The following is a 13,858-nucleotide window of genomic DNA, read 5'->3' as shown; positions in this document are numbered from 1 at the left end:
TATCATCTTAAGATTTTAACATTCAAATTCATTATTTAAGAATGTATTTTATTAACAGGGGTGGAAATGTTGGTTCACTCTAAATGATTGAGCCTTTAACAGTACCAAATGAGAGAAAGGAATGATAATGAAGGTACAGATAAACACTGCTTTCATGGAAGCTACTACTCAATGCTGGGAAAGAAATCCCACAGTAATGCTCATTAACTAATTAGTGGTGTAGAGACAATACAAACAGAGAGGCTGTTAAGACTTCTTAGATTTATCATCAGACCATTCTGTGTGCTGTTGTTAAAAGTTGCCCTTGGGTTTAATGTTAAGTCAAGAACAGTGGCTCTCAACTGTATTATGATCTGATAAACAGACTCACTTACACTGTATGAACCAGTACATGAAATTCACGAAGCACAAATCAAGATCACTAGTGGCTAACAATTGTCTACAGACAAAACCCGAACACATCCAGTGTTATCAAGGTCAGTGTGTAATTTATTCCCAAACAGTACATTTCTTGGTACATCGATTTCGTTGTACGTGGGTATGGAAAAGTGATGCTCATGTAAAAACACAATGTTCTCTTGAATATGAAATGATATAATTTTACCATACAGGGGAAAAAAACGCAGGTGACACAGGCACTCTTTGTTGTTTTGGCCTGTTTGATTGAACAACTAGAGATGATCCTGAGACACAATGTGTGTTAGTATTAGTGCTGTGATGAACACTGCTACTGGACATGACCTCCATGGCAACTTGAATCTCTGCAGTCTCACACAAGAGACATGCCTCATTTTTGAAGCGTAGCCACATTTAATATAGTAGATAAGATATACTGCCTATCTCCTCACTTAAGCAGTCTTTATTTCAACTGATCCCCTTATCTTATTTGTATAAGCAACTGCTGACTGATTTGGCTTAATTACTGTGCTGTTGTGGTAGGTGGCTTGAGTAAATCCTTCAGATCGGATGGCTCATCAACTGAGCTGGCACCATGTGATATGGATGGTCTGATTAGTGAACACTGTACATCAGCAAACTGATGGAGCAATGTAATCCTTTTACTGACAATTCACAGACATCAGTATAGACAGGAGTCAACATATTGACAAATGCTAATGCCATGCAATTATGCAGAATGTTGCAATCCATAATGCGGTAGGTTTTCATGAAACAAGACAAAAGCTGACATTCCAAACAAAAGAAGCACCCATTATATTCAGAAGAACATAATGTATTATTGTTTTGTTGTTGTTGTCATTTGTAAAATTAGCACAAAAACCAAGAATACAGTATGTGGGGGTGAGGAGTTCATGATTGCATAGCCATAAACTAAGGTTGAGACAGAATAGGACACAGAGGTTTAAATTTATATCTACAGTTCTGACTCCAGAATACAGCAGTCAGACCAGATCTGTCAGTCAGTTTGTTATTAATAAGGTGGTTTGCCCAAAGAGGAAACCACAGTGGGGAACAGTTGTGGCTTGGTGTTTTAAGACTTTGGATATTTGCTACATCTGGACAGAGTTTTAACAGTCTCCCTTGTGCCTAGTCAAAAACATTTTTAAACTACATATATAAGGTCCTCTGTTTTGTTCCCTGGGCTCCACTCACCCATTCCCAGATATAGATGTCATGTCCTTTGAATGAAAACTTGCTTAATACTGCATACATTTGGGTAATGGGAGTATTTCCATGAAGCATTCCCTCAGAATCAGCCTGGACCAGGGAAGGGGTAGAAGAAACACTTTACACAAGGTTATGTGTCTCATAATAAGGTGCAATCTGTAACAGTCAAAAGTGCTTTCCCTGCATTGTAATGGTATAGTTTTGTATCCCATTTATATGTGCCGGCAATGTTGAAAAACCTAGTCCTTAAAAAGGTGCGGTCCCTGCACGTATAAAAATAATCAGTCAATTACATTGTTTTGCAAGTGTGATAAAAGTATATTTTTTGTATTTTGTCAGTAATATGTCCTGTAATAATAAACTTGAAAAATGACCATTTACAGATTACACCTTGTTCAGTGGAGAAATCTATAAAGCAGCAAAAGGAAAAAAATCATAATACCATCTCAAAGAGAGGAAAAAAATTTTAGTTCCAGTGACATCCATAGTTTTTTCTTTCACCAGTGACCTGCACATTACAGACCATGGTGAAAATATTGTAAAAATAAATACATAAATACATACAGGGGTAATCCATCCTTACATACATACAGATATTGTATCATAAAATAAGAAAATTATAAGATAATTATAAAATTCATATGTACATATGCATAGTCTGTACGTGTCCAAGAAGAGGCCACGCAGTGAAGGTTCCTCTCTTTGAATTTTGTTTGGTGTGTGTGTGTGTGTGTGTAATGTCGGCTTATGTCTCTGTGCTGTGGTGTGCATGGCACTTACTGTCCAAGAGCACAGGGGTACCACACCAGTTTGCTCTGTGCTGTTTTCTCTTGTTTCACCTCCAAAGAAACAGTGACTTATTAGTTGGTGAGAGTTCACAGGTCAAAAGTTGAGAGGTATGTGGCCAGGTGGGTCTGAGGTGTCTAGTGTGCGTGTCCGGAAGAGCTGCGTGAGTGTGAATACAGAGGAGATGAGCACAGTGCAGCGTTTGGCCAGCAGCCTCACCCCGTCGCCCTCCCCATGACCCTGTCCAGATCCAGTGAGACCCACACTCTTGCCCCCAACTCCAGCACCAGTTCCAGCTGTCTCAACAGCACCAACAAACTCCCGGTACAGACCCACTATCTCCTTTAATTTATCCATGGCTTCCTGGCTGTCATCGTCCTCATCCTTGTGGACTAGATTCACATTACGGCAGACGTCACAGCCAGGGCAGGGATTTGTTCTCAGGCAGGCTGCTGACAGCTGAACCAAAGCACTAAAGCTGTTGGATAAAGAACGTAGGGCTTCATCAGGAGCCCAACCTACACGTGTGGCTCGCTGACACCCAGATGCTAATCGTCGAGCCTCTGCCTGGAGAAGACTCCTTTCAGCTTCTGTCATGGTGGCAGGGCTTGACCCAGTACAACTTGGACCTGGAGCAGGAGTAGTATCGCCTTCATTTCCATTGTGATTTAGGTCATGTCCTTCTCTCATCCCTGTGACATCCGGTCTTGAGTCTTGACATGATGTTTGTTGTGACTGATTGAGCGCTCCTCTCTCTAAGACCAGCAGAAGTTGATCTATATCTTGACGTAGGGAAGCAAAACCTCCCTTCAGCCCACCATAATTTTTGTTGGTAAGGAAACGAAGAGGACCACCAAATGAGGCTGTGGGGGAAACTGGACATGAAACTAGGGGACTGAGTTCAGAAGATGCAGTGGAAAAAGTAGAGAGCGGACGGGGGTTGTCTTTCAGCAGTGACAAGATATTGGGGTTTGGGAAGGGTGTTGTAGGAGAAGAGACAGGGGCAGGTCGGGTAGGTTTGGGGCGTGTGCGGCGGGAGAACTCATAAACAGTAAGCTCCTCATCAAAGCTAACACCATCTTCAGTGTCTCCACTGAAACAGTGGGCGTAAACTGTGCGGCAGCCACAAGCTTCACGGTGCTGCTGTGGTGGGCTAGTGTCTGCAAGTGAAGAGGTCGGTGAGTCACCTCCAATTTGCATGCTAGACCCACCGCCCAGCCCCACTGCTGAATGGGGCCGTGACTGAGGTTGCTCTGATGAAACACTTCCACTATGCACACTGTTTTCTTTAAAATTCAGATTAGGGTGTGAACCGTTTGTCCCATTGGCCTTTTTCATGTGTGAGGTCACTTCCTGGGCTTCTTTAATGGTGGCTATGACCACTTCAGCTCCATCCTCTAAAATGTTCCTTTTCCCTCCTGATTTCAAGGCCACTGTCTCTTTTTCCTTGACAGGGGTTTTGTTTAGGTCAGATAAACCACTGGCTACAGACAAACCAGAGCCAAATCCAGATGTGTCTCCATTGATGGAGCTAGTGGAGGGAAAGTCAAGAGTTCCCAGAATTTCCTGGGAACGGGTCATGTACCAAGGCAGTGCCTGGATTTTCCCTCTCAGGGCAGAGGCTGGAAGTCTACCTCCCAAACTGGAGGAGCTGGTCCTCAGGTCTAATCCTGAACCAGATCTTCCAGGTTCTCTGCTTTCTAGACCCCCAACTCCTTTAGAGCTTGTTGAGGTCAGGGATGTTGTAAGGGTGAGAGGTGCATCTGTACTTTTGGGTGAGAGGCTCTCATGGCTCAGAGAGACTCTCCTGGGTCCGGTCTGGACACTGCCATTGTGGCCGCTCCAAGGATGGATTCCATTTGGTGGACCTATGCTATCCTTGAAAATCCCTTTGCTTGAATCAGTAGGTGAGACAGGAGAGCTAGCAGGTAGTGATAAGGGATGGAGCTGGGCAGGAGAAGTGGGTTTTGGGGGCACTGGTGGTGGAACAGTTGGCTTTGTACCTGAATTAGAGTGAGGGATAGGGGCTAGGTTTGACAGTTTTTTTGTGGGTAGGACAGTCCCAGTGTTTTCCCCATCAACTTTAGAAGTTTCCTTTTCATCAGAAATGCATGCTTTGTCTTTGGAATCCACATGTGTGCCATTCTCATGTCCCAAATCTTTAGTCTGTTTTATGCTATTTTCTTGCCTCTTCATTTTTTCCTCAGTTTGTGGTGTTGTGATGGGTGGTGGTTGCTTGCTGGACCACACTACTTTAATCAGGGATGATGATAAAGGTAGTCCACCTGCCCCACATGTGACAGACTTGAATTCCATTGTGTCTGGCTCCATTTCCAGGAGTTCGGAGGACAGACGTCCAGAGGCATCCCCATTGCAGTGGGCATATGATCTCCCATGCTGGGGGGACTTGGGAGGAATGACCTGAGGTTTGGGAGGCAGCTGGGGTTTAGGTGCCAGTGGTGGTTTGACCTTAACTTCAGGTTTCTGTAATGGCTTTGTTGGACTGGCTTGTTGGGTGGAAAGTTTATCTGTGGATCCTTTAAGCAGCTCCACTTCCTTTTTTATTTTAGAGCAGTGGACTTTATTGGCAAGGGGGGAGGATGGCTCTTTTCCTGGCACAGCTGGAAGACTATTCCAGGTACCACTCAACCGATTAGCATTTCGTCGGTCTGCCACCTCAGAGTCTGTGAGATAGAGACAAATCAAAAGAAAAGGACTTTTATTAATCACATTAATGTCTTACTGTTGTCACATATTGTCATCACATTAAAAATCAAACACACTGTCACAGACAACGGACCTTCACAAAAACATGAGAAGGATGTTATTCATGTACAAAGTAGCCTTACATGCTGTAAACAAACCTGACAGATCAGGAACTGAAGGAGTAAGTCTCTCCTGTGCATCAAAAAACTCGTCCTCAGACTCTGAGACAGTGTCTTTGAGCAGAAGACTTGGCTTAGGATTGGGTGAAGGAGTCAGGAATAGACCCTCTTCATCCTTGGAGAGGCGCTGCTCAGCCTGTCCTGCTTTGTGCCCAGGAATGGAACTTGTCCTTAGTGGGACTTTTGGAGGAATCTTTTTCTTTTTTTTAATGGGTGATCGTTGAAATGGAGTGCTATCAATCATTCTCAGATCTCTTGAACTAGGAATCTTAGAAATGCGTCTGAGTTCCCCTAGCCCCCTATTTTCTGTCTCTTCATCATCATCATCATCATCATCACTGGTAGCTTCAGGTGGACTAGGAAGGAAATCAGCCTTGGAGAGCTCAGCAAAGCAAAGACAAGAGTTGTCATTGCCGCGGTAATTGAGGTTGGTCGGTCGCAGGGGCCCTTGGTAACGTTTTGTCTCCAAGATGTAGGGGTGGTGAATGTCCAAGCTTGAGAGTTCCCCACCTGTGCATTGTCCACAGAGTGCTTTTGCGGCAGCACTACTCTCTTCTAGTGCAGCGCTCAAGGAGCTGCTGGACAAACTGGAGAAGCTGCTGGTGACCCGTGGGTCAGTGTGGTACCACATGGTCTCCTGGTTCATTTCCTCATCCATAATACTAAATTTCCGCAGACCACTCCCTGTTGCTCCTCTTTCCTCTTCAGCCTCATTTTCCTTACCTTCTGTTGTTACTATTATCTTCACTTCCTGTTTGCCTTTGTGCTCCTCTCTCTCCTTTCTTTCTTCCTCTCTCCTCTTTTCTTCCTCCTCTCTCCTCCTTCCTTCCCAGTCTTGACTTGCAGGGTCTGGACGTTTATAACTTTGAGAGTCCATTGGGTCATCCTCATCTGTTGAGTCATCTGAGTCACTACAGCAGCGAGACACATAACCTAGTAACACCAGGAAAATACACAAACACCAGACAGGTGTCACAAAACAATTTGTTAGTACATCAGCAGAATAGAATCAAGTTTAAATCTTGATAGTATGACTTGCTTATCTATCCGTACCCATACTGGTTGGTAACATACATCAACATTTGATGCGATAAATTTCTATTAAAAGGCCAAGGCCATAAAGTGTTAATTTTAAGTGAAACAATTTTTGCTCACTTGATAGGGATTCATAGCACACACCCTCTATTACGGCGAACCTTTTTGGGTGCCCCAGACGGAAGACATTGACACTGGGATCCACCAGGAGTTTGCAGTAGCCTCCCAGCAGACACCCTAAGTCTTTGGCTGCCAGAGAGTCCATCAGTAAGGCAAATGGCTGTGAGGAGGAGGGCATTGCAGAAGATAAGGTAAAGCGGTAGTGATTAAAGCCAAAGGGTAAGGGAGAAAAGGCAATGGAGTGGGAGAAAGAGGGAGAGAAAGTCACCTTTGAGTCCAACGAATTTGCTTTCTATAGCAACCACACATTTTTCTAGCCTGTATATGTTTGCTTCTCTGAGGAGGAATGCTTGACCTAAATTTAATCTAGTATGCACTTTGGCACAAATGTGGCATGTTGAGTGAACATCCATTTTTTTTTTATCTGTGTCTACATGTTTATGGACCACAGACCCTAGTGGCCCCGGTGACCAGGTACTGTATACAATATGCATCCTGCCTCTTCAGTACCTTCATGTCGTGTAGTGAGATGCGCAGTAGGCTGACTTTGTCCGACTCTGAAAGCAGTTCCACTCGGCTGATGCTGCTGAACTCAACCAGTGTAGAGATCACGTTGAGCTTGTGGTTGATGACCTGACTCATCCCATACTTTGCTCCAACCAGCAGGCTAACCAGCACTTCCCTGTCTTGAAGCTAAATGTAGATGAGAGTAAGAATAAATACAGAACAGAATGAAATAAAAGGAGGTGGTGCAGATAAAAAAAAAAGATTAAAGAAGTAGCTCTTGAGCAGTTTGAGTATGAATTATTTGAATCTGTTACACAGTATATGCTTTAACACATTTGGCACGTTTGGCTCATAACTCTTACCATCATTGTGGCTGTGTATGATCGTCCCCCATATGAAATGAGTTCTCCCAGCTGAGTGAGGTAGGCCAACCGAGCCTGAGTAACAGATATTACCTACAAAGCCACAGTCGACATGAAAAAGGGAGAACAGTGACTGCAAGACAGACAGCAAGGTGACAGAATGAAAGAAAACCAGGAGAAATATGATTGACTCCCTGACCAAAACCATGCTCTCCACAGAGATATATACTCTACTTATCTTCCCAGAAACACTACCCAAGCCCCAGACTTACTACTCACTTTTTTAATGAATTTCCCACCCACCATCTGTCTTTCTCCAAAATTGATGTCATATCACTTAAAACTGGAGATTACTGGTCCCTGCAAGTGTTAGCTAAAAAGTACCCCAAAGCCTCTACTAAACTGTCACTATGAATCTCTTCATGCCTCTCAGCACTTCCTTCCACTCATCCATCAGTCTATATCTACCTTCTGACGTGGCTCTAGCAAGGACTGGATCTTTTTGAGGTGGTAGCTGATGGCTTTCCTCAGGTCCTTTTCTCTCATGTTGCTCAGCAGTGTGGGAGAGATGAAGCTGTCCAGGCCAAACTCCTTTCTGCCATCACCACAGTGAAAAATGACAAGCACAATGATTTAATGCATAATTAAGAACTTTGTTTCCTCAGTGCCTGCTAAAAGTGGGAGTGAACTACAGTGACTCATACACATGATTTCCCCCCCAAAAAACTAAGTAAATATTGGTGCAGCATTTTTAAAGTAAGAAGAAGCTTGGAATTCAGCAAAAGTCCAAACCTATGTGGAACTGTAGGATGAAATATACAATACAATATAATGTAACTGAAGAAAAGATGATTTCACAGTGATATTAGTTTTTCACAAGGCAAACCACCTAGTTTCTGATATGCATTCACCAGACAACTCTTGCTGTAGCTATGTTAGCTTCATGTTTTTCAATGCATCATAAAGCACTGGCTCACAAGCACATTTTCACATTCACTAAAATTTTACAAAGAAAGAAGAAGTGTACTCTACCTGTGCCTTCTCTTGTTAGCCATTAGTATGATTATTACATGAATGAAATACAAATATAAGTGTTTGAGAGTGAGGCTGACATTAGTTTTTTCTGCCTAGCTCTAAGGTTGTATTAGCACTTCAGTAAGTGTGTCAGTGTGGACAGTGCAACACACAGTTAACATTTTATTAGCATAGTGATATTGATATACCAAACGTTGTTGGAAATATTTGGTCTCAGGTCTTTTCCAGGAAGTAATTAGTAAGCCTACCCACTGTAGCAGTAAGTGGGGTGAAAATGTGCATATTACAATAAAACTAAATACAGACTTTTCTAAAAATATAAAATCACATTGGAGTTTGTGGGCTTTTGTGGAGTAGACATGATGACTTTGCATATTTCCTAGATCTGCCACTAGATGTTACTAAACAGCCATATTTTAGGTGAAAGTCCCATTAATTGCACCTGTAATCATGACTGCATTATCAGATTAACTTGAGGTGAAAAAAGCTTGCATGTATGATAGACAGAGTATTTATGTATATAACCATATTACAGTAATCTATAACCAGTGAGTCAGTGATGTGGATCTGTGGAAAATTAACCTGTACTTATGTGTGTTTGTGCATGCTGAGCTTTGAAATGTGAAAGAGAGACATGAACAGGAAAAATTACGTCAAGCACACAAAGACACCTCCCTCTCCAAATTACAAAGATTGCAGCAGACGGTCCAATCTTAACCATAAAACGATAAACACTCACATAATACTCTTGACAGAAGTCCTGGTCTGTCCACAGCTATCTAGTCTCTCATGCATGTGCAGCGCTGCCAGGCGAAGCGCAGTGTTACACTTCATCTCTACTGCAAAACGTTCCTGCAGAACATCCCCAACACTCTGAAAAACACAGTCACAGTGTAATGCATGCAGATGTTACAAAGGCACATGCACATTGCAGTAAACATATCGATGTACAGCTGAAATGGCATATTTTCAGATTTTTTTGTACAGTATATTATACGAACACACTTTATATCACTCCAAAAATCCACAGCTCATGAGCATCTTAGGTAAACCAACACTGAGAAGCCCCAACTGCCATTTATACAGAAAAACAAACACAGGAGGAGGAAGCAAAGACTTCTAGTACAACAATAAATCAACATGACATACAGTAAGTGGCACTCCAAGTGCTTTCCTGTGCACCAAGAATATGCAAAGACAGTCTGCAGCTTTGAGACATTTCATCCAAGTTTTTAGAGTATAAATATAGTGTCAAAGCTGAGCTAACAGTGAGTATGTTTGTGCAGGAGATGATCAAATTCTTCGCTAATTCACAAAACGTTTACAAGATGATATAAGGCCACAGTTGTACATCCTGTTAAGATGAGGACAGTTTTGAACTGATGTCAGAAGCAAATAGGGAGCATCTGCATGTTAGCTTCAAACATATTTTCAACTTTGATTTTGTCACTATGTCTGAAACACTCTTTGCAGCAGGTTTAGTTACCAGCCATTTTTAAACATCGGTTATACAGTGAAATGGTTTTAATGCAAATGAGGCCAAATTATGATTTAGATCAAACAATACAAGATTCCTAAGATGTACAGCAATGGAGACAGATAGAAAGTCGTACTGTAAATTACAGAATTAGCTTCTCTAACCTGTAAAAATAGGTACTCAAAGGCAGAGGGGTCATCATGCAGCAGGTCCATGGGGTCTTTGGGGATGAAACACACCCTGAACAGACACCTGTAGTCGTGGGAGTCTTTTTTCTGCACTACCTGGTGAAGACACGGGACAAAGGTATAAAGATGTATGTAAGCTTTCAAAATGAACCAAAAATAACAGCCATGCATTTTCTGTCCTTTGCATTATATTTACTTGGTTTTCTGCAATTCCTTTCTTTAAAAGATGCACATAAGTATCTTTTCTGCTGTAAAACAAATCATTCTACAATGAAGGGCCAGCTACAAATACATTTGTGTGTGTGTGTTTAGGTTTGTCATTGTTTCATTCACCTTCTGTATGAGCTCATCTTCATGCAACAGCAGCAGTTTGGTGATGCTGTACTGCTGCTCTAGCACCAGAGCAAAGTACTCGATGGCCCGGATGGACAGTTTATCCTTCAGAGTCAGAACAATGTCCTGCAATGGTGAAAAACACAGAGTTCAGACACCCATAGACATACTGTATATGTTTCATCCCCATCTACTGAGGGCAGGTGGTCAAAACTGAGTTCTCCTCTCAGCTTCCCCTTTGGTTGGGAATACAATCTGAAATACAAATGCAAAAATCTAACAATTATAATGTCCTTACAGAGACAACAGACATGGGACTGCTGGGTGAAGAGTTACTGACTCTATTTTCTAACCTCTATTCCACTGTGATGATTGGATACAGAAAATCTGTCAGCCTGCAAATTCCAGACTGATCCTAAAGATAATTCTAGACTTGCACACAAACTCCACCTCTGCCTTTCTTACATAAGTAATTCTTACAGTAACATGGATCTTAGTTACTGCACACATAGCTACCACCTTCACTAATATTCTTTTGTATTATTCCATCATTAAGAACAGCTACAGCAGCCACAGTCCACCCACACTCTGTCATGCTTGGGGCAATCATGCCATAACTTGTGGTTTGCTTCAATTATAAAATGCACCCACTTGTTTCTAGAATACCTTTCACAAGAACCAGTCATGTCTGGTCTCATGATGCTTATGAGAAAGTGAGGGGGCTTATGAGTACCAGGCCAGATAAAGTAATCATTTTGTCCATTATTTTCTATCTCTGCTGTTTTATTTTATGTCCAGTTGTAGATTATTTATATTATTGACTTATGTATTTTCACTTTATTCAGCTTGGAGGTGTGATAGAGAATAACTTTGCATAACTTCAACATTGGCTTTCATGGTCACACAGGTCAGGAATAACTTTTAGCTACCGACCCCTGACTTTTCCATTCCCTTTTTACTTATGCTGATTTCCTCCCACACTCCTATAGTAGCAAGCCCTTGGTGTGGAGCTGGTATATCCATACTTATTTCTCAGAGTACTGGTCTGGGTATGAGCCTGTGGCTCCTGCAGAACCTGAACTGTTGCACAAATCTCTGTGGTTACAAATTTCATGGTAGCTGTGTATATATGGATTTTACAGCAATCCTGCTTTTAGAACCTCTTGTGCAATCACTGTATGAAAAGCTGCACTGAGATGCTTTTTAGTTCCTTACCTTGACAGTGGTGGTGTTGTCAAACTTGAAGGCCTTGGTCTGTCCATTCTCTAAGTAGACTTTTAGGACATTGGGCAGGAAGAGAAGAGAGTTTCCCTGGTGGAGAGCAGCGAGAGATATCACTGTGGTTAGACAGAAACTGGTAACAAATGAGAAAAGATAGAATATCAGGAAAAAGCTGCATGACAGCTTAAAAATGAGACTAAATAAAGACCAAATAAATAAAGATCAAAAGTGTGGAAGTCTGAGAAATAACCATTTATCAGTGGCTCAGACACCGTTCTGTATCAGATAAGGTTTTCCCACCTGAGTGTGCCCATTGACCACCACCTCCTCTGCAAAGCGCACTTTAACTGGATTACTCCTCAGACGAGCTCTCTTTTCTGCCGACATGATAGATGACTTGGGATTCTGCAACACACACACAGTGCTATGATGTTTACATTGTGTTACATTGTGTGTAATGGTATGATTAATTCTGAGACCAGCGAGAGACACAAAGAGCTACAATCATAATCAAAGGGTTGACAGACACAAATACTGTACATTTACATTTACACATCGCACTCTGGGGGCAGTGTGAAGGCAGTTCATCTGGTCAGACGACGTGAGTTTACAGTCACATGTTTGGAAACACGCACAAAGCATTTATTGTATGTTTAAATGAAAAATGATGTAATGATTCTTTATGAATGTGTGTGTTAAGCGGAGGTAATCAATGTCTTCTTTGTACTCACTGTCATGTGCCGCAGGATAGTCACAGTGACACAGTCCTCCAAGTCCCTGTGCAGAAAACATACACAGAAACATATGCAAACACATGCACATGAGAGAGGTTGTTATCTCTTCTGTCCATCTGTTAAGCACTTTCTCCTCTGACCTTTGCCCTAAACTTGCTAAGCCCTTCTCTCTCGCTCTCTCACACACACACGCATCATCACACATGAATCATTCACAGACTGAAATTCACTCTATCAAACAACTATGACAGTGTATTTAGTCACTGAATGGACTGGACACACTGGTAGCATGACCCAGTTTAAACATGGCTTTTAAATACTAGACGGACAGACAGACCGATAGATAGATAGATAGATAGATAGATAGATAGATAGATAGATAGATAGATAGATAGATAGATGTATTTCAGCAATTCTCCTCACCTTAACATGTCTTCCACCTGCTCAACACTCAAATCTTCCAGCACTGTGTCATTAATCTGCAGCACCTGGTCTCCTGGGAACAGGATCCCATCTGCAGGACTCCCTACATGCATGTACACACACACACACACACAGACAAAGAGTGAACATTCACATAAAACAAAAACCCAGCTGCACACATGGGCTTGCACTTTCAGTTCAGATAAAAAGATATATACACACAGATGTAGGGACACAAACACACACATAGTATGACACACATGCTTATGGCTGACTCAGCTCCCCAGGATGTCAGGGGTTACAGTTATTCTGGGATTCATCGAGCTCAGCTCTGCTCTGCTTTCTCTAGTTATTTATACACATTTGTCTTCAGGCATGAGAGCACGACTGAGGAACAGCAGTTTCAGCTTATTCTAACACACACACAAACCCACTAAATGTATGTATCTATAAACACACAAGCCCTTGCACACATATTTTCGCACACCCAGCCTGCCTGGCAAAGCCCCATCTGTCCCTGATTTTTGACCCGCTCACAGCATGCCACACTACTCTGCTAGCGTACACACTCACTCACACACACAGGCTACACTTGCACACATTCTCCCTCTCTTGCTAAGCAAGTCATTGCTCCATTTCAAGTCCCCTCCATTCCTCCACTTTATTTTTTATCCCTCTTCTTCATCCAACACTTTCCCCATCACCACCAGGATCGCACTGACTCCTCAGGTGTGAGCCATTCTCTCTCCTTACCTTACACTGTACACTTTCACACTCATTAGTTTACCCTCTTTGACCATATGTGTACTTCGGCCTTTGTCTGTTCCCACTGGGTCTTCCTGGTGGCATCTTCTCTCTCAGTTAAATTGTGTGTTTTATCACCTTTCTTTTTCTTTTTTGCCAGCAGATAGCAATTACAGAGCTAGGGACCCTTCCCAGGACATTTATCAGATTATTTTACCGGACAGCCATAAATGTAATGGATCAGCATCTCTCTCTCCCTCTCCATCCCTTTTATCAAAAGTGTCTAAATGAAAAGTGATTGAATTTTCAAAAGGATGAGCAGGTGGTTGTGCTGTTTCTGTGGCTTCTCTGGCACCATGCCTTGCAGTTTGAATGCCAGGAG

General features: G+C 42.3%; 1 protein-coding gene across 1 annotated transcript in view; it reads right to left on the bottom strand.

Moving 5' to 3' along the window:
- Nucleotides 1–269: 269 nt before the first annotated feature.
- The window catches only part of frmpd1b (FERM and PDZ domain containing 1b), a 25,061-nt gene continuing 11,472 nt past the window's right edge, over nt 270–13,858 (bottom strand). The window contains exons 5-17 of the mRNA XM_020624422.1: nt 12,733–12,835; nt 12,307–12,352; nt 11,876–11,980; nt 11,570–11,665; nt 10,355–10,480; nt 9,998–10,117; nt 9,096–9,229; nt 7,790–7,916; nt 7,322–7,414; nt 6,963–7,145; nt 6,477–6,612; nt 5,277–6,230; nt 270–5,096 (exon numbers count right to left, since the gene is read on the bottom strand). Coding sequence (XP_020480078.1) covers nt 2,509–5,096; nt 5,277–6,230; nt 6,477–6,612; nt 6,963–7,145; nt 7,322–7,414; nt 7,790–7,916; nt 9,096–9,229; nt 9,998–10,117; nt 10,355–10,480; nt 11,570–11,665; nt 11,876–11,980; nt 12,307–12,352; nt 12,733–12,835 — 4,811 coding nt within the window. The 3' untranslated portion in view covers nt 270–2,508. The remainder of the gene's footprint in view (nt 5,097–5,276; nt 6,231–6,476; nt 6,613–6,962; nt 7,146–7,321; nt 7,415–7,789; nt 7,917–9,095; nt 9,230–9,997; nt 10,118–10,354; nt 10,481–11,569; nt 11,666–11,875; nt 11,981–12,306; nt 12,353–12,732; nt 12,836–13,858) is intronic.

This window comes from Monopterus albus, unplaced genomic scaffold (assembly GCF_001952655.1).
Source record: "Monopterus albus unplaced genomic scaffold, M_albus_1.0 scaffold327.1, whole genome shotgun sequence".
NCBI lineage: Eukaryota > Metazoa > Chordata > Actinopteri > Synbranchiformes > Synbranchidae > Monopterus > Monopterus albus.
Note: the sequence above shows the minus strand (reverse complement) of the source record. Positions and strands in the feature narration are given on the sequence as shown.